This window comes from Poecilia latipinna, unplaced genomic scaffold, assembly GCF_001443285.1.
Source record: "Poecilia latipinna isolate Pla-1442-1.1 unplaced genomic scaffold, P_latipinna-1.0 Scaffold2755, whole genome shotgun sequence".
Taxonomy (NCBI): domain Eukaryota; kingdom Metazoa; phylum Chordata; class Actinopteri; order Cyprinodontiformes; family Poeciliidae; genus Poecilia; species Poecilia latipinna.
Genome location: NW_015115371.1, coordinates 28,474 through 49,705, shown reverse-complemented (window position 1 = coordinate 49,705; position 21,232 = coordinate 28,474). Strand labels below are relative to the sequence as shown.

General features: G+C 38.2%; 1 protein-coding gene across 6 annotated transcripts in view; it reads left to right on the top strand.

Moving 5' to 3' along the window:
- Nucleotides 1-19,599, top strand: part of LOC106939036 (membrane-associated guanylate kinase, WW and PDZ domain-containing protein 2-like) — a 34,747-nt gene extending 15,148 nt beyond the window's left edge. For 2 of the 6 annotated variants that reach the window (XM_015021298.1, XM_015021296.1), the window contains exons 6-13: nt 199-456; nt 2,089-2,274; nt 3,092-3,308; nt 4,650-4,854; nt 6,177-6,329; nt 11,849-11,987; nt 12,228-12,316; nt 17,116-17,264. In XM_015021298.1, the coding sequence (XP_014876784.1) occupies nt 199-456; nt 2,089-2,274; nt 3,092-3,308; nt 4,650-4,854; nt 6,177-6,329; nt 11,849-11,987; nt 12,228-12,316; nt 17,116-17,172 (1,304 nt within the window). In that variant the 3' untranslated portion in view covers nt 17,173-17,264. Of the gene's footprint in view, nt 1-198; nt 457-2,088; nt 2,275-3,091; nt 3,309-4,649; nt 4,855-6,176; nt 6,330-11,848; nt 11,988-12,205; nt 12,317-17,115 lie in introns of all 6 variants that reach the window. The other 4 variants (XM_015021295.1, XM_015021293.1, XM_015021297.1 and 1 more) reach the window with 3 other exon arrangements.
- The last annotated feature ends 1,633 nt before the right edge of the window (nt 19,600-21,232 follow it).

Here is a 21,232-nt window from a genome sequence, read left to right as displayed (position 1 = left end):
GTTTCAGCACAACTGGTGAACAGAAAGAATTTACAAATAAAAATTTACTTTTCTGAAACAGACTGGATTAGTGTGTCTGAACATCAGATTTCAAGTAATTTTATTTATTACAAAGGGAATTTACGTTATTGAAGTATCTTCTTGTCATGGATTGTAATTAATCATTAAACAGATTAAGATCTCTACCGCCCCCTGCAGGTGAGTCGTGTCCAGAAAACAGCCGCAGTCCGGGCTCCGCCTCCACGCAGCACAGCTCGCCTCACAGCGACTACACGTACGCAAACAGCACCAGCCAGACTGCCAACAGCGGCCCAGGCAACGCCTCCGCTGCGTCAGACGGGATGTCCGCCGCCAACACAAAGCCGAGCGACGTCACAATCAGCAGGAAGGAGAGCGAAGGCTTCGGCTTCGTCATCATCAGCTCGCTCAACCGGCCTGAAACGACTGCAACCAACAGTGAGTTCTGATTTAACTTCCCGGAGTTCCCAACCCTTGAAATATGAAATACTGAAGTTCACTAAAATTTAAAGCAAATATTTCAGCACTGGGTGAGCTTTAGATTTTAAACTGCTGAAATAAACTGGAAGGAATCAAAGGACCCAAGAAAATAACAGCATTTGGCTAAAATCCACAGAAATATCTTTTCTTTTTTTTGTTGGACTACCTTTAGGAAACAATTTAATCTATGAATGCAAAGCGCATATCCTCTGTTCCTTTAGCTCCTTCCTTGTTGAGCTAAAATGATTAATCGCAGACTTAAATACAAATACAGGCTCAAACTCCTCATGTGGGATGAAATCTTGTTGAATTGATGAAATCATAGTCAACTAATTTAGCAATCAATTAATCCTTAACTGAAGCATACAGACTCACACTCACATATGTGACATGAAATGATTAATTGTGTCGAATTGATTATTGAAATAATCTTTGACTAGTTTAGTAATTGATTGATCGTTAACTGGAGTATACACCCTCAGGCATAAGATGATTAATCAGATGAATTGTGTTGAATCAATTAATCGTTAACTAGAGTAGACAGACTCGGACTTCTCGATTCATGAAACGATTAACCATATTGAAGTGGTTATTAAAGTCATAATCAACTAATTTGCCTCGATTAATCGCTAACTGGAGTATACAGATACAGACTCAGGTATGAAGTGATTAATCAGATTAATTGTATTGAATCGATTATTGAAATAATCACCAACTAATTTAGCAATCTTTTAATCGTTAACTGGTGTATTCAGACTTTTTAAAAGGCCATTTTCAGAAAGAACAACACAGTCAGAGCAGTAATTAACAAAAACATACACATTCTGCATTTAAAATAAAATAAAACAATGTTTTTAAATATGTTTTACCCACATCTTCTAAAATGGATGTTTTAGCATCCAATTATTAATTAATTGGCAAATGCAAAAATTAGTTAATTAATTTACCATTGACCAAGAGTTCCCTAAACGAATTTTCTGTTATTGCATTTTAGACATTAAAATGTTTATTTTTTTATTTAAAAAATAAATGTAATTTTTTTAATTTGCATCGTTTAATGTATTTCTAATATTGTATAAGATTAATTGAAGAGGTTAAATGAAAAATCTGCATAATTTTTCTATCCGATTAATCAACTAATGGTCCGAATAATCGACAGAATAATGGATTACAAAAATAATTGTTGGTTGCAGCCGTAGTTTCTTGGAGTTTTTGGTTTGTCCAGGATCCATTCTGCTGTAAAGTCGTGGTAAATTTTTGTATTTCATATTGTAAAATGTGCCTAGAGGTCGGAGAACTTCGGGAATTTGGTTCCGGCTGAATAAAAGTGAAGCAGGTCTCTGTCTCGCTCATCAATAATCCAAACCCTCCCACCGCATGTCAGTCACACACATCTTCACCCCGCTGCTGCGAGCATCAGCGCTTCGCCCACATGCATGAAAATATCCTGGATTTCTTACGTAAGCTTGCAGTGAAAGGCAAAATGAGCGAGGCAGAGACACGCTCACTCATTCAGGCGGTGAGGTTTCTGCAGGCAGAGACGGGAGCAGTCCTTTCGAGTACACACTCACCTGCATCCGAACCCAACAGCTGTGCCCCATAAAATCGGCCGGATCATCGAGGGCAGCCCGGCTGACCGCAGCGGGAAGCTGAAGGTGGGAGACCGGATCCTGGCGGTCAATGGCCAGTCCATCGTCAGCATGCCGCACGCCGACATCGTCAAGCTGATCAAGGACGCCGGCCTGAGTGTCACTCTGAGGATCATCCCACAGGAAGGTCAGAAAACATCAACACACATTCAGGAAATGTTCTCCCGTAAAGAACTGTTTACTGTCTTTTAATGTTATGCTAAATTCACATTTTGTATTTTTTTCGACTTCCGTTTGGGTCTCGACTGTTTCTAAAAACAACCCAACTGCTTAAAATAACCACCCAGCTTTTTTTTTTTTAAGGCAATAAGTTCATATTTTTTGGTGCCTGGAAAATGACCCATTCCAAAACCTTCCAAATGTCAGTTAACAAATCAGAGAAGCCTAGCCCGTTACCTAGCAACCACAATAAAGTTCTCCCCGTTACCTAGCAACCAAAACAGAACTCTAGCACGTTTGATCAGCTGGTTTTACCACTGTATGCGCTGTACAATGGCTGCTGGAAAAGACAACCGTTTTATTGTTAATTGAAACCACTTGCTGTTTTCTTGTTGGTTGTACAGGAGGCTCCAGTTGTGCTTTTCAATAATGTATGATTGTATAATTGCGCATCTGTTTGCTGCCATTTTCACATGCGAGTGTAAACATCGAGTTGTGGGTCGTAGCCAGCAACAGCTTGTTTGGATTTAAAGTGACAGGACGTATTAACAGATGAAGTTTTTTATTATTTGTAAAACCAAAAAACAAAGTACAATTTCACAAGATACTCAACATTTTACTGCACTTGTAAGACTTCAGAGTTCTCCTAACATTACAACTTTATTCTCGTGTTACTATGACTTTATCCTCATAATTTTATTTATTTTTTATTTTTTTAGCCTGGCTTTGATACGCTGTCATATATTGTAGTATTTTCTCAAATTTTCTTTTTTTTTTATTCGCAGAGCTCAGCAACCCTCCGTCAGCGACGGCCTCAGAGAAGCAGAGCCCCATGGCTCAACAGCACAGCCCAAAGGTCCAGCCCAACGCTGCAGCCTCCCAGTCCAACCAAGCACCAGTAGAATCTCACCCATCTGCTGCTCAGCCCAACCCAGCTCCCCATCACAGCCCTGTGACCCAACTTCCTGTTCCTCCTCCTCAGACCTACACCCACGACAGCAGGTAGAAAAATATTCCAGATTGTAAAACATTTTTTAATGGATAATTCTAAGCTGGGCTTCTATGAATACAGTTGAAACCAGATATTTTTCCGATATGAAAGATGTTTTAAGCTGTATGATTGGGTCAGATGTTGTTGGTGTCTTTCCACAAGCTTAAGGCTGAAACAATTAATCATGATTAATTGATTCTTGAAATAATCCTCAACTAATTTAGTAATCAATTAATGGTTAACGTTAGTATACAGACTCTGAAAAACGGCAAATTGCTGCAAGATCAACATTCTCAGAGCAGTAATTAAGTCAAAATTGTACCGAAATTTATACTACTTGCATTTAAGATAAAAAAAAAAATCCCTTGTCTGGATCTATGTTTTACAAAAAACTTCTGAAGTGGTACAGTTTAGCTTCACCTGTAATATTCTGTAAAATATTTGTTTCTTTGAATATTTTAGTCATTTCTAATGTATGAAAAAGGCTTAACTGACAAATATGCAGAATGTGATGATTTTTATTCAATTAATCGATTAATCATCAGAGAAATGAATAGAATAATTGATAACTAACATTATTTGCAGTCCTAATCAAGCATCTTAAGTTGGTTTTCTGGAGTTTTGGCCCATTCCTCTGTATGGCCCATTGTAATTAGGACACATATTTTCTTTTGGACTTTATTTTTGCACTGTACCCTCACCTATTCACAGACTAACATATACGTGGACACAATGCTACTTGACATGCTTTTGGTTGGTGTTTGGAAAGCAGCCAGTGCAGGCAAACATTTATGTTCCTTGTCACCAACTGGCTTTTCCTCCAAGACTGGAAATAAGGAAGACTCAAGAAATTGGCTTCTGCTGTAATGCTGAAACAGTTTCTGCTATTTATATTGAAGTATAGCTGGTCATAAGGGGAATGTCAAGTATTCAGTGTGTATGTAAATATCTGGTTTCATACAGTGTATGTGAGCATTGGATTCAAATGCAGATATTTTATCTTTCCTTATGCTGTTCTATATATTTTCTCTTTTTTGCCATTTTAAATGTCGCCTTCACTCTCCATCACACTCTGTCTTTTGCTTTTTAACATCACTTTACTTTTAGAGACTACTAAATCATTTATGGTGGATATATTGCTTCTTTAAAAAGATGGGTTAAATATTTAACCAAGAACTACAAAGTCCTAAACTGTCACTGTCATTGATATATTTTTATTAACATTTCATGGGATTTTTGCTGGGGGAAAACACTTAATTTCCTGAATCCAGGCTTTTTTTTTCTGGTTTCCGTCAGAAATAAGCATTATCTATTTCCTCAGAGATCTGCCTTCAGTCTGGGGTGTCTGTTAGTTACAGATCTGAGGTGAAGGCCAGACAAGACGTTAAACCAGACATCAGACAACCTCCTTTCACGGATTACCGGCAGCCACCGGTGGATTACCGGCACCCTCCTGTGGCGGACTACAGGCAGCCGCCCACGCTGGACTACAGACATCCGCCGCTGCTGGACTACAGGCCGTTCGCCATCCCAGACTACAGGATGCCTCCGGTTCAGGTAAGAAGGCAAAGACGGTTTTATCTTCTCCCATATACTGGATTTATGATTGCCTTGTTCCAGACAATCACCACTTAAAGATCAGTTTATTAATGTTTATTTTTTGCATTTGTAATGAAAACCCCTGTTGATTATCATTAATTAGGACATTAAAGATTATTCTGTCAATTAATAATTTTAAATAATTGTCATATTCTGTCATTTAACCATTAAGCCTTTTTATACGATAAAGGAAATACTTTAAAAGACACAACTAAACAAATAATTCAGTTAATTTTTAAATGAGGAAATATATTTGCATAGAATGCAATAACAAATCATTCCTTTAATATATGTTTTATAATTTGTTGCAAAGAATGCATCTAACAATTGTAGTTATTGATTAATCGAATATTCTGACGATTAATCGTTTAAACCGATCTAGCAGATCAGAAAATGGGATGTTTAAATTGTTGACTGTGTCTTCTATGACTTTGTATTCTTGTGTTTTTATAGTTTAAAGCTCTTCAAAAATGGCTTGTTGCTGAAATGAGTGATACAAATAAATCTGATTAATTTATTTATTGATCTACAGCAAGAAATACTTTTAACATCAGCATAAAGGCTCAGTTTTTTTCTGTTTGGTTTAACATCAGTACAATGTAGGGCTTTATCTCATGCCTAATTTATGTATTAACCAATTTATATTTGGATTGCAAAATGTGCTTAATAGTTTTAACAGAATTTGAAACCATTTTGGGTAGAGCAGATTTTATTCACAAGTTTTGGGGCTGAAGCGATTAATCGTGGTGAATCGGTTATTGAAATAATCGGCATTTAGTAATCGATTAATCGTTAACTGAGATACACACTCAAAAAAGGCATTTTTCAGAGCACTGAGCACAAAACTGTACAAAACATATTTACATTTTGCTTTTAAGATAAAAAATGCTTTTGCCTGTGAATATGTTTTAGTCAAATCTCTTCAAATAAGGCATAGCTTTTGCTCCATGTTGTTCAAATTCACTAAGAAATGCTATGTTGCTGCATTTTAGGCAATAAAATGTTTTCTTGGAACAGTTTTTCATCTTTCAATGTATTTTAATATTATATAAAAAATCTTGAGTGATTAAATGAATAATCTGTAGAGCTGCTTAACCGATTAATCACCAGAACAATCGATTAATCGTTGCCTGCATCCCTACAGGTTTTAATTGTTTCCTAACATTTTCTCATCTGTCATTCTCAAATTCCTCAGAGTATTTCTGTCTGTTTCATCACATTTATAAACAAACAGAACTAAATCAACTAAATCCACCGTGTGTGACGGGGGCTCGTTTCAGCTTTCGCAGGACTTTGACTATTTCACAGTGGAGCTGGAAAAAAGCGTGAAGGGCTTCGGTTTCAGCATCCGAGGAGGGCGGGAGTACAAGATGGACCTGTTTGTCCTGCGGCTGGCGGAGGACGGACCGGCCATCCGCAACGGGAGGATGAGGGTAAGCTTGATGATTTTTTATTTTATTTTATTATTTATTATTATTATTATTCGAGTCGTTTGTCAAAGCTGTAACTCCCTCTTTAAAGGTTAAGCTGCTTTCTATCCATCTGGATTACATGGCGGTCACTCAGAGTAATTGTGCGATGCTATCAAAGCTGCTGCAGCAACTTTTCTCATGTCATATTAAAACCTCCGGATTTTTCTCCTCCCATGTTTCTAAAACTCATCTCTCCGCTACATGTGATCATACTTAGCTCAGCTTATGAGTTTCCAAAGTACCTCACTTCAAGAAAACACAAAATCTTACCAAGTATTTTTGGTCTAGTTTCTAGTGCAAATATCTTGGTATCCTTGAAGTAAGACAAAACTAACTTTCCATTGTACAGCGCATGCAGCGGTTACACTTGCTGGGTTGCTAGGTAACGGGGCTGGGCTTGGCTGGGGTTGCTAGGTAACGGCGTAGTGCCTGTGGAATGTAGCACCAAAAACATGAACTTATTGAGGTTTTTTTAGTGATTGGGTTGTTTTTTATTTTCAGTAAGAAATAGAAATTTGATTTAAGTAAATAATTCCTTAATATTGATAAGTACTAGCTGTAAGTAGGCCTGTCGCGATAAACGATAAATCAATTAATCGCACAATAAATTAAACCTATCAACCTCATTTTAATTATCGGCTTTATCGTCTCTTCCTGCCTTTTTTCTTTCCGTTGATGACACTGAATGAAAAATGCTCAACTCCGGTGTTCTCCGCTGGCCCTCCCTTCCTATTTCCTTAGTGTAATGTCCAGCGCACACGACACGAGTTGTCGGCCCATTTTCAAAACCTGAGACACATTAGGCGACAGAAATCCTGGGTATAACGGTTCTATCGGGTTCGTTGTGCCATGTGGTGTCCAGCCACATGAGCACAAAATAATGGCTACAAGTCCAGTTAACTAATTTTAAAATCAGACATTAATCAATGCTTTACTAGAATCTACCTGTGATGCATGTGGCTAGATTCAGCGTAAAGTCCTGACTGAATGAAAATCATTATAACCTATTTATGTCACGTTAACGAAGAACAGCTGAAAACCTACCGGGTTTATCAACTGCGGTAGCAATTTGGCTCCAACTCCTCCCCTGGTCATTTCTATATTCTTTGCACGAAACGTTGAATAAATATTAATGTTGTTTCCACATATCATCTCCGATGTCCGCTGGACTTCGGGTTGCACCGTGTCAGCTGTTTGGGATTCCCCTCCCTAATTTCCCCTCAGAAAGCAGGAGGTGAATCTGGCTTTCTGATTGGCTACCTGTCACATTCAACGTTAAGCTCCCAGTTGTGGAAAACCCTTGATTTAGATCGGAGCGGCCACGACGATGTACCGTAACACACCACACATTGTAGGATGATTGGTTACGAAATCACCAACGATAATCTTAGATCGGCCAACGATCTAAGATTATCGTGAGGGGAAAATAGGGCCAAAAAAACCCTGTGTAGTGTGAACTACTGCGTCAGGTAGTCGGATGTGCCCATCTTCTCTATATAAATCTAGTGATTACTGAAGGCCAATATAGTATACAGACTTCATAATCTGCACTCTTTTGGTTGAATGCAGTATTTATTTCCACTTTGGCTTTATGTTGTTTAGTTTTTATTGAAGTACGTTTTTTGTTAATGGAGACTGAGAATCCATTTTATTTTTGTTTTTGGTTGTTTTATTTCGTTTATCAGTTCCAGTGTTATGTGTTCTTTTGAAAATAAAGTGTATCTATGGCAGGAAATCACATGCATTATTAGTCATTTCCATTAAATCAGTGTCAAAAGGTCTTTAAACAGTATTATTGTTTATCGCAATAATTTTTTAGACAATCGCTCAGCAAAATTTATCGTGACAGGCCTAACTGTAAGTGAAATAAGTGGCTTTCCCATTTTATAAGTGAAAATTTCTTGTTCTACTGGCAGATTATTTCACTTATTTCACCTTTTTTATCAATATGAAGAAATTATTTACTTAAACTTTTATATCTTGCTGAAAAGTTACTTGTACCTTTTATCTTTTTTCCAGTGTACTAAGATATTTTCACTAGAAACTAGAGCAAAAGTAATTAAGATTTTGTGATTTTGCAGTGTTGAAAGTAGCACTGAGTTTACAATGCCAGAAAAAACCCTAAGAAAAAAACAGCTGTTATATTGACTTATCAGGCTCCATCTTCAGTTTGGACATTTTCTGACTTACTGCGACTGAAATACATTAAAACTTCGTCTGCAGCTTTTTCTCCATCTGTCAACCAGCTCAAGCCTCTGGTCTCTGCTTCCTTTTCTTGTATGTTTTACAACTTTTACGCTTTGGGCTGATGGCCCCGGTATGATCTACATTGCTTATCTGTAATGAACCTGTCAGAGATAATGTGTGCAAAATGCCCCCAGGGGAGGCATTACTCTCCTTCCTGGATGCTGCAGTCAACACAGTCCAGCGAGCCTGGAGGGAGGGAGGTAGGCTAGCGGAGAGGGAGGAATCCCTTTGGGGAGCTACTTAAAGTCAGCTCACAAGCTGCTGTGAAATATGATCATATGGGAATATGCACTGCATTGAGCAAGAGTCTGGAGTTGTCTTGAAAAATACCTAAAAAAGTGGCAGTTTAGCACCAATCTGGGGAAATGCATCCATTCATCGTCTTCAAGATGAAGACTTGAACAGCCTAGGATAGGTTAATTATACATAATATGTTCATTACATTTTTGCACAAAACCAGAATGAAATGATTTAGGGTCTCTTGTCACTTTAAATCCAAATAAGCTGCTGCTAGCCACGCCCCCAACTCAACATTGACACTCAGATGCGCAATTGTACAACCATACAACTTTGAAAAGCAAAAGTGGAGTCTCCTGCACAACCAACAAGAATGCAGCAAGTGGTTTCTGGATGGCAAGTCAACAACAAAACACTTGTCAGCGCATAGAGTGCTAAAACCAGCTGTCCAAATGTCCTGGAGCTCTGATGGGGTTGCTAGGTAACGGGACTGGGGTTGCTAGGTAACGGCAACCTGTGGAATATGACACCAAAAAACATCTGGGTGTTTTTTCTTTTTTTGTTTGCTTTTAAGCCCTTGGGATGTTTTTAGAAGCAGCAGACCCAAATGGAAGTACAAAAACATGCAAAATGTGAATTTTGCACAATAGGCCGTCATTTTGTTTTAACTTTCGTTTATCATTATTGCATGTTTTTTATTTATTAATAATGGGTCACTGTGGTTCACCCACAGTGAGCCTACAAATGGTTTTTATTAATTTTCAAACTCTCAGTGACTTTTTTCTTCGTCTGCAGCTTTTTCTCTGTCAACCAACTCAACCCTCTGCTCTCTGCTTCCTTTTCATGTATGTTTTACAACTTTTACGGTTTGGGCCATCAGCCTAAAGCGTAAAAGTTAAAGGAAAACTGCTTATTGTATGTTTTCCTCCATCTGCACTGTCTGGTTTCTGTGTTTTCTTTCCTGGTCTTGAATTTCTTCAGTTTGGTTCATGTTGTGTTGCTTTTTGACGTCTTCTAGGCTTCTTCCCGTTGTCATGCAGTGTCTTTATAAGTTAATTCCTGATTTTTATAAGTTGAGCAGTAATCAGAGTTGGCTGCTGCAGCTTTTCTAAAACAAGCAGTTTATCACTTTTAATTGCTGATTCAGCAAGAAGAGCAATTACTTGTTCATATCGGGAAAGGTTGCTTTGGATGGCATTTCCTCTTAATAAGCAACATTCAATTTTGTATTTACTCTGGTTAATTTTGCCTGAAACAAAACAAACTTGTTTGGGTGTAAACATCTTTTGGTCGCTCTGGTAAATTAAAAGTAAGTATTTATCATTTTTGAGTAATTTTCTGTTCACATTAAGTTGAAAACATTACTTGTAGTGATTTAAAACACACTGAGGAAATCATATTATTCTAAAAACTCCGATCTCTAGAGAGGAAACAACCACTGGTAAAATTTGTGCAGATTTTATTACTATTTTAAGACATAATAAAACCCTCTCAATTTTCAAGTCACGTCACCTTGGATCAGCATTAGCCTTCTCTTTATTTAACTTGTATTTCCCCCTTTCACGAAGATGAAAATTGAGATTGCTCTGCTGTTTGGAGGTCAGGATTAATGAGTAAATCGTCCTGCCTTCCTCCCCTTCCCGCCTCACTCCAGACCACCGTAATGGTACCTAATATCCCCCCTCCCTCCTTTGAACCAATTCCCCTCCTGACTTTTAAATTGCTCCGAACATTACGGGATGAGATCTCCATTTGTTAGCATAATTGTGCTTCACGTTTTGTCCTGTTCCCAATGAATCCCCCCATTAGTCATCCTCAGAGCTGAGAAGTGTCAAGTGCATCAGGGACTGGGCCAGAACTTATTTTCATTGGAAGATGATCAAAATGCTGCAGCTTCTGTCGCCGAGTATTTTACCCGTCTCTGCAACTTTTCTTGTTTTAAAGAGCAAAATAATAGCAAGGTAAAGTACTGTCTGCTTATTGCTAGTTTTCCTCCATCTGCACCGTCTTGTTTCTGTGTTTTGTTTCTTTCTTTATATTCCAACTTTGAACCAAATTTTACCAAAACATTTTCTTTCACCAGATCAAATCCATTATTTCCTAAAACTTTATTCAATTCAGACTATATATATTGTCATTTGCTGGACGATAAATTGTCCCAGATGTTATTGCAATAAGCAATAATATTGTTGTTTTGAGACCATTTTCAAGTGACATAATGCAAGAATACACTCTCAAAGATCAAACTTTAAGTTCTAATTAACATTTTAATACTGGAACTGGAAGACATTTTAAATATCCAAAATAAACAAACAAACAGAAACAACAAATAAAATGAATTTTGAAGTGAACAAAATTGTCCTTCAAAAAAAAAAAAGGCGAGTTGAGACCAAAACACAAGACTGGAGGAAAACGATAAATCATGCAAATGGAAATTATTGAGCTCATCTTAATTTATCATCCAATTAATTTACGTCCAAATTCACACAATTTCAATTGTTTTCTTTGTTTTTTCGGTTTAATCTTTTATACAATTTACTGTTTATTCTCCACTGCAGATTTCTGTTTCCACTTGGTCAAAAGACCTAAAACAAAACAAATTTGCTGTTTGCTTAACTTGTACCATTTCTCTAATATTGATGGTGAGGAAAGGGTTAGTGTTTAAATGCTAACCTTTTATATTGTTAAAAGTTTGGAGAAGTAGAAGCTGTTTTGAGCCAAAATTTGTCCCATTCTCCTCACAGTTTGGGATATTTTAGGAGGTAAAATATTTCCACTCTGCTTTGTTTAGTCCCTGGCTTCTGTAGGGAAACTTTCTTACTCCCTGTGAGATATTTCTAAGAAACTACAACAATACTTTCAAAGCACAGTTCACATCTCCCACAACAACCAATTAGCCGGCTAACACATTAAATAAAGAGCGCTCTCCTCGCCCGAGATGTTTTCCTCTCTCCAGCTGATTTTTACAGCTCCTTTTCTTTTCGTGTGATATCCAGGTCGGGGACCAAATCATTGAGATTAATGGAGAGAGCACCAGAGACATGACCCACGCCAGGGCCATCGAGCTCATCAAGGCCGGGGGCAGACGGGTCCGTCTCCTCCTGAAGAGGGGGACGGGCCAGGTCCCAGAGTACGGTGAGTACCTGGAGGACATCTGCATCGTCTCTCTCTTTTTAACACTTCAACTGTATGATCTTACCTACTGATAAAATACTCTGGCATGCATTTATATCCATAATAATCTGTCTTTTGTATTCTTTAATCTCAATAATAACTGCTTCCTTTTCTGTCTTGACTAACACTAGCTTATTTTCTGTCCATTTCAGTGATCTATCACTAATTGATTGGTCTAGGTTGTTACTTCCCCTTCTATAGGAATGGTATCTTCCAGTCTCTCCATGTGCATGAAAAGTGACAAGCATGGCTCCCCCTATTTCTTCCTAATGGGCCACTCTAAAGACACGGTTTGTTACCATACCAATGTTTTCTCTTCACGTAACCCTACCTTTCTGTGTTGTTCTGTTGTGTGTTGTTGGTTTTTGTCGTTTTAACCTGATTTTAAAACACAATTCTGCCTCAGAACTAGGGGCTGAAACGATTAATCGTGATTAATCACCAACTGATTTAGCAGTCAATGAATCATTAACAGGAGTACACAGGCTCTAAAAGCTATTTGGTGAAAGAACAACACACTGAAAGCAGTAATTAATCCAAAACTGGACAAAAATATATAAATTGTGCTTTTAAAATATAAAAAAAACCTTTGTAAGTATGTTCTACTCAAAACTCCTCATGAGGCATCGTTTTAGCGTCACCTGGGAAAAAATAATGTATCTAGCACTTTTTCTATCTAATTATAAATTGGATAGTTAATCCAAAAATAAACACATCAGCTCTAAAGTGTATTGGAGAAACTTAAGATTTTCATTTCTTGATGTCAAGCGTTCATTGTTGTTGCATTTCAGGCAATAAAATGTTTATTTTCTTCATTAAAAAGGGAATTGAATTGTTTATTTACGTCTATTAATGTATTTTTATTATTGTACAAATAGTCTAAAGTGAAAAATCTACAAAATATTCACATTTTTTAATCTGATTAATCGATTAATCGTTTGAATAATCTACACCTGAAATAATCGTTAACCTAAAAACATGCCAAAGTGTTTTATTTCTGCTTTTGATGTAATCAAGAACGTTCCAGGTGGGTGTAAAAATATGTGAATGCAACTGGCCTCATTACTGAAACATGAATCAGCCTCCAACAGCTTAAAAAACCCAATCTGGACACAACTGTTCAGCTTAAATCAGCTGGAGATGAATGTTAAATATCATGGTGGATTATTTACAAAGTAAAATCAACGAACAGCTTGAACCAAGCCTCTGAAGGAACTTTTTTTTTTAAAACATTGCCAGTAATTAGGATTCCCTACTGACTCCTGTGGCTTCATCATCCGTGTAATACTCACTTTTTCTTTCCAAACAAAGGTCATGAGTTTGTTTTTTTATATTTTAAACAAGATATTTCAGAACAAAATTTATTTTTTGGTACAGATGTGGACTTTACAGCTTATTTTGAGGTCAAATCTTTTGGAAATCCCTTCTTTATCCATTTTAAACCCAGTTTGGATCAATGTCCAGTTAAAACTACCAATTATGTCCAAGTTTCAACAGTTGAACCTGGAACCATCAAGATTTAAGATGATCATAAACTGGAAGCTGCTGGGACACCATTATTATAACGACCCACCTTAAAACCAGTCTGACCACAACCTGTGAGAAACCTGGACAAAATTCTGACCTAAAACTCACATTAAAACTGGTTTTAGGTTAAATTTAACAGGTTGACGTTAAACTTCTGGGCCAGCTTTACCCGGCTGAAAACTGGTAGATTAATCTGAAAAATCTGGTCATTTCCATGGAAACCAACCCATTTAAATGAACTCTACTAATGACAGAACTGGTTGGTTGTCACAGCAAAGGGAGAAATAACACAGAAAAACCAGTACACAACAACTCAAAACCACTCTTTCTCGCTCTCTGTGTCAGCTAAGCTACACGCAGAATCGTTGCCATAGCAACCGACAACAACGCCAATATATGTCTCAGGATTCAACACCAAAAAAAAAAAAAAAACACTCAAGCATTTCCCAAACAAAGAATAGAACATTCAGTATTATATTTTTAGGTCTGATGTTTATTTTATGATTATTAATACGTGATCGCTGTGGTAGAGTAGCTACTGCTGCTATTAGCTAAGCTAATGTAGTGGTGGTTGATTAGCTAATTTAAACACCTGCTCTACTGATGATCTGTCGGAGGTGTTTAGGTTGCCTTTTTTATTTTTTAGCTGAACCAAAACACACAGAGTTACACAGCACGTCTACATGTTACGTTTGTCATAGTCAGGCTAGCATAAATGAAATGCTTCCCTCTTTTACACTATATTTTTCTTAACTAAAATTTTTTTCTGACCTTATCTAGTTGTCATAGTGTTGTCAATTAGTAACAAATCACTGTGTCCCTTTATCTTTTATATATCAAGTTAAGACTTAGCGCATTACTTTAACAACTTAACAGCTAAAACCAATGCTAGTCATCGTTAGCGAGTAGCTTTTTGGATTTTGCTCAAGGCGTTCATATTTTAACCTGTACAGATGATTCAGATTTTGAGCAAATCATACACCCACTTGTTTTCAAACTGCTATAATCTGAAAATGTCCGCAGCCAGAGAAGAAAAATGACTTTCTCACACCTCTGTTTGGATTTACATTGTGTTTAATGACACATCTTGTGGGAAAAAATGTCTTTAACTACACACACTTGCTCCATTTGGCCGGAGCTCAGACGTAAACAGCATGTGGGCATTAATCAAAAAAGCCGGAGTCTGGATCTGCAGAGATTTCATGGCTGCTGCAGGTGGATTTGTGTAAAAGCAGTAAAAAGATTTTAAACAGGCCGTTATTTAAATGCATGCACCTGCAGGTCCTTTCAGCACCTGCTTCCCTCCAGTTCAAGTTTCCTTCCCACCAGCCTCATTGCGAATCTTAATATACAGAGCAGGGAATTGGGGCAGCAATGTTTTTGTTTGCTGCTGTAACATTCAGTGAATTTGGGTCAGACTCAGAAAATTAAGAGGAAATTCTGTAAATATTTTCTATCTGTAGGCACATTTCCGTCCTCTTGACTTGAGTTGGAATAATCAGCGTGAAATTATTAGACATCATTTTCTTACAATGGAAGATGTTAAGTACAACACAGAGTATGTCTTTTTATAACCAACTTTTAAAAATAAGTAGAGCCATATTTATCCAGACTTTAATTAATCTTGGCTAAATATAGAAAGCATTTGGAAAGAATGTGACCCAAATCCTGTACTTTATAACTGAAAAAACGTGTCACAGTAACAAAGTTTGATGGCTTGTCCAAGAAATTATTGCAATAAACGATAATATTTCAGGCGATTTTCAACTAAGTCAAGTCAAAGTTTATATTTGTAGCACATTTACAAGACCTGACCTAAGTGGTTAAGCTTGTTGAAAAATAAGACAATTGTGAAATTGGCCGAAAATACAACAAAACTAATATAAATAGAAACTAAAACGTACTTAATTTCAACTGCAGCAATTTCCCCCTCAAAAAAAGGAAAGAAAAATTGAATCAATATTTTATCTCCCCTCCTCTTTTTTTATCTGGAAGACATTTTAAATATCTATAATAAAACACAACCAAAAACAATGAAGAAAATTTAGATAAAAACCACAAAACTGAAACATTAATGGATGCAAACTTGCACTTCAAAAAATATTAGTTATCAGAATTAAAGTTGTTTCTTAGGCTTAAAACAGAGAATACATTTTGTCCAATGGAGCCCAAAATAATCGGAAAACAAGATACTTTAAATTGCTTGATTTTAGTTTTACTTTTAATTTATTGGCCCGTAAAAACTTTTGACTTGACGATTTTGGTCTGGACTCCTCTGCTCTAGATGAATCTTAACGCCATGTTCTTTTGTCTTTCCCATTTTGGATTTTGGCTAAGAGAATTAGTCATGTTTACAGGAAAACGGGAAGCTATGGATGACTAATTTAAAGTTCAAATGAGAACAAAAATTTAAAATATTATGTATAAAAGCCAGAAAGCCTCCAGTTTTCATCCAAAGTAGAACAGAAACAGTTTTAATGCAGCATTTTGTGGTTTTTAAAAAAGTCCCTCTACCTCTTATGCCTGAGCTGACAGTAGAAATTACCGTATCATTTAGTATTTATTAATTTATCCTGCAAACACCTAACTTTCTGTGGTGTTACTGATGCAGTTTTGTTGTAACTGAGTCTCTTAGTGCTGGTGCAGCGAGCTGCAGATTCCTGCCCCCTGCCTGCGCCGCTGGAAATGACTGATGGCCGAGGGACCGAGGCTTAGTGGTGCAGAAACAGGAGCTAACAGTCTGTGAGAGCGAGGAGTTGCTCTCTTTTCTTCTTCTTCTGGAGAAAAGCTCCGTGGATTCACGCCGAGCGGGGCGTACTCAGACCTTAGATGGTTTCCATCCTGCCCGAAACGCCGCCCTGTTGGGGCCGTCGTCCATTTCATTAAACCTGGATTCGATTTTCCGCCAAGCTTTTAGATTGTCCTCGGCCTTAAAGAGAGCTATGGGAGGCAGATTGATGTTTTCTGAAAGTAGAGCTGCTCTCCGACGCGTGTGGCTGTAGGAGCCAGAGCCGCTTTAATCTGGATACTTACAGCTTTTAGAAACTGACTGACTGATGTTATTATATAGTCTGATAAGACATGTTAAATTATATTCAATTAGTTTCTGAATCCATCAAAATTCAAACCCAGACATGATTTTATCACATTTTAGCTCAAATTATGTGATTGTTTTGTACATTTTTCTGTCTTTAAGCAAAACTCATATTTTCCACGTTTTCGTTCTTCCATTCGGGTCTCAACTGATTTTAAAAACGGCACACGAGCTTCAAGCCTCCCACCAAACCCCAGTTTCTGGCAATAAGTTGGTGTTTTTCAACCATTTCAATTATTTCTGGAACAATTTATCGTCCAGTAAAATTTATTGTGACAGTCCTAAGTGTACTTGCATTACTACGCCATTATCTTGAGTTGAAAATGGTCTCAAAACAACAATATTAACAATATTAATATAATGTATCGTCCAGTTCTGCTCTCTGCAGTGTGTTTTGTTGTGCTGTGGTGTTCTGGGTGTGTGCTTGAGTTTATTTTTGGTTTCTGACTGCATGTCTTCTTGTTCCAGACAACGCCGCCCCATGGGATGGTCGCCCTTCAGCCTCCCCAAGCCTGTCGGAAGTAGGCCCTCCCTCTGACAGCCTCTCCATGCCAACGCCTTCATCTCATTTGGCCCCGGCCCCCGACCCTCCTCATCTGCCTCCTCTAGACGCCGCCCGGGACACCAGCAGGACGGAGCGTTCCAAGAGCCCCCAGAAAGCCGAGCTGCTGCTGAACAGAGACGCCATGAGTCAGGGGAGGAGAATCGCCAAAAGCAACGGTGGCAGGTCCACCCATAAGGGACACAGGCTGCAGCAGCAGCAGCAGCAGCACACTACTGAAGGAGACGGGGACAAGGAGGGACAAGGCGGGGAGTCCAAACCTGTGAGGAGCACCAGAGGACGGTCCAAGGAGAGGACTCACTCTCCCGGCGGCTCTAAGATCCCACACACTAACGGGAACAGCAGGGAAAGCGCAGAGCGAAGGGGCAAGAGCTCCAGCAGCGCCACCGGAGCGGGGAGGAAGGCCACGGTCTCGCCCGGTCCGTGGAAGATCCCTGGATCGGACAAGCTGCCCAGCACGCTGCGCGCAGGCGCGTCCACGCTCAGCAGATAACGCCGCAGCAGCAGCAGCAGCAGCAGCAGCAGCAGCAGCAGCGTCCACGTTTGTCTGGACTGAACCACCACCTCCACATCCCCAAACACGAAGCGGGGCGGGCTTATCTGGACCACGACTTTTAAAACTTTTATTTATACTACTGTACTTTAAATTATTCTGAAGCATTATGTTACACCCACCACCTTAAGAACTGGAAAGTCATCCACTTTAAGAAAGAGCAATCAGTAGCAGAGCGAGAACTTTCTGAAACCTCTGAACTCCCGAGCAGAGCTGGACAGAAAGCAGGCTGGGATTTTTTATATATAAATATATTTACTGTTCAAATTGTAGTCTATTTTATGAAGAGGAATGTTGAAAGGTGACCTATTATACTTCCTTGAACCGGTTAGGATAGGTTTATGGTTTATACAAAACATGTTTATTACATTTTTTTGCACAAAATCATTCTTAAATGATGAGATTTTAGTCAGTTCTCCTTTCAGTGTCAGCTGTTTTCGGGGCTCTGCCACTTTAAAGCCAATCCACGACCCAGACTCAGCGTTTACACTCACACATGAAAATGGCTGCAGATGGGCAATTATACAAAGGCATGTCTTTGAAAAGCAGAAGTGGAGCCTCCTGCGCAACCAACAGGAATGCAGAAAGTGGTTTCTGCATGGTAAGTCAACAACAAAACATTTGTCTTTTCCAGCCGAGTAGGTTTGTCTGCAGACGAAGTAGGCGTTTCCAAAGGAAGGCGTTTCTCAAGAGGCACACTTGACTGGACCAAATTAACGCCATTCAAGCTAGCTTACATCTCTGGCATCAGACTTTAATTTATTTTAGTTTCATGAGCTTTTTGTTGTAACTTGGAGGTATCTGAATGTCTTATAGTTACACTTTAAGCACTTAACGACAAACACTGTGTTAGCCAGTTCAATATTGGTGGCGTCTCTCTAACTTCTCCTCCCGCCTCTCTTTCCAGAGAGCATCCAGGTACATTTCAAAACAAGAGCATCAACATAAATCACAGGGTTTTAATAACAGTAGCAATTTTCCTGAGATGTTTAGCAGTAGGAGGCACTAAATGTTGAACAAAATCCATTTTGGTTACTGAAATGATGTGAAAACGGACATAAGGTGTTAAAAACACTGAAAAACTGTTACTTTGAGTGGCATTGAGACAAATGAATTGTACCCTTAGCTTCTTATGCCATATTTTTAAAGCAACCACCAAATGTGATTTTTGTAAGTGTCTGAAAGGTTTTTGCTCTTTAGAAACGCCCACTTTCAGTCTGCAGATTAACCCTATCTTTTCCAGCAGCCATTGTACAGCGTATACAGCAGTAAAAATTAGCTGACCAAATGTGCTGGAGCTCCACTTGGGTTGCTAGGTGACGACAGAACTCTGCTGGGGTTGCTAGGTAATGAGCTGGGCTTCTCTGGGGTTACTAGGTGAAATGACTCATTTTCCAGACTCTAAAATTCATTAATTTATTGTCAAAAAATGGCTTTTTTAAGCGTTTGGTCTGTTTTCAGAAGCAGTAGAAACCCAAATAGAAGTAGAAAGTTAGCAAAAAAAAAATCCAAAGAAGTATGATGGGTCCCCTTTGTAAGAAGGTTTGTCTGCTTTCTGAGGCGTGAATGAATCAAAACGTGACAGCAGAGAAGAAATCCACTCATCAGCCGAGCTTTGCCTTAACAGAGACCGCTCTCAACTAATCCATCACATGATTAAAAGATACTATATAAAAAATATTAAACAGTTTGTAAATAAGACCATCTTCAACGTGAAGAATCTTATCAGAAAACCGATGAGAGTTCAAGCAAAGCGACTTGGGGTTTCCTCTGCGATCGTCTGTTTCTGTTCTGTACGATTGTCTCGTTTATCCATTTTTATCGTCATTCTTGTGCTTTAGAAGAAAAAAAAGTGTGACAACGGTGTCCGTTCAAACGCTGAGAGATGAATGACGGTGACAGAGAAGCGTGCCTTAGACTGAGTCTGGCTGCTATAAAAACACCAACTTCACAGAAATTTATTAGAAACTGTATTTTTTAAATGTGATAAATAATGAAGTATATAATTTATTCCACAGGTATAATTATGAGCCCATTAGTTGGGGTCTTTTGTTTGAGCAAGTGGTTCACTTTGGGTCATCTCTGATTTTTGAATAAAGTCTAACACGATTATTTTCAATTAAAAAAAAAAAACACTTAGTGGTGTAACCAAATGTCAGCACCTTTTAACTTGATTAGTAAGCCTGTTAGTGAATTTACTGCCAGGCGTTGGGGCCCTTAATTTGTATCGGATGTTGCTGAGGCTTCATGATTGTTGCACTGTGTGATGCGAGGAGAGGAAAATCTGTGCCAAAGCTCATTTTAAGCTGACTTTTTGTTTTCGGAGGATTTTTTTAAAAAGCTATCAGTTCTGGTCAGATGGTTACATTCCTAATGGGCATGAATTGTAGTAATATTAGAAATCCATTATTTATTTTAAATGTTCAACATTCATGGATTCACCTTTTATTTTATTATTTTTTTCCTGTGGAACGTAAACCTTAATTTGCCTTTAAGTGTTTATTTGTTGATAAATTTTCACACTTGATAGTCCGGTATACTCAGTTAGATTTAGGACCAAAATTACAACATTTGTTACATTTTCAGCTGGTGCAGTTTGCTTTCACACTGCATTGTTTCAAACAAATCAAACCATTTGAAAAAACTGTTCCCCTCCTCACCTGTGGGGGCGCTGCACCAAGAACCACCAAAAGAAATTACACAAAAACCTCTGAAGACTTTTTAGGGTCACATTTTAGTGTTTGTAGCATTTCACTTTCGTCTTTGGTAGAAGATTACAAGCAATTTCTCTTGCTAGCGCTAGATACGCATGTTTGTTTTGGTTGTAATTACCCAGAATGCCCTGATTTTGAAGCGGTTTCCAGTCCACTTGCATTTGAAATGCACCAGAGTTCACTTCAACCAAGCCAAAGCCTAGGTTTTTAGGTGAACGAGAGTTCACTTTTTTGATCCACATCAATTTCTCAATAATTTCCCATTATGCAGATCCTAAATTTCACTCATAATGGTCTTAAAAAGTCTTCAATTTGAGTTGGTTAAACATGCAGATACCCTGTTTATGCCCATAATGAGTGTATGTAAACTTCTGACCAGAAGAGTCTTTGGACACACGGTGAATTGCAGATAAAACTGTGTTAGCAACAGAGGGTGGGAGTGACATGCTCCAGATAACCTGGGTCAGGATCTAATCTTGGACTGCTGCAATAGGAGGAGAGCAAGAAGTCCATTCCTGCACACCTGCAGACTCCGGTGCCAAGACGAGCTCAGCAGTTTTAATTCACGTTAACAACAAGGAAAAGTTTGAGGACAAAGTTTTCAAAGAAGAAAAGAACAAAAATTTGATCAAACCCATAGAGAAATAAAATATAAGAAAACCTTAAAAAGTATAAATAAAATGTAAAATACCAAAACAGAAAATTGCATTATTGATTTAGACTTTGCAATTTGTTTTTTTGGGGGGGTTTTTTCCC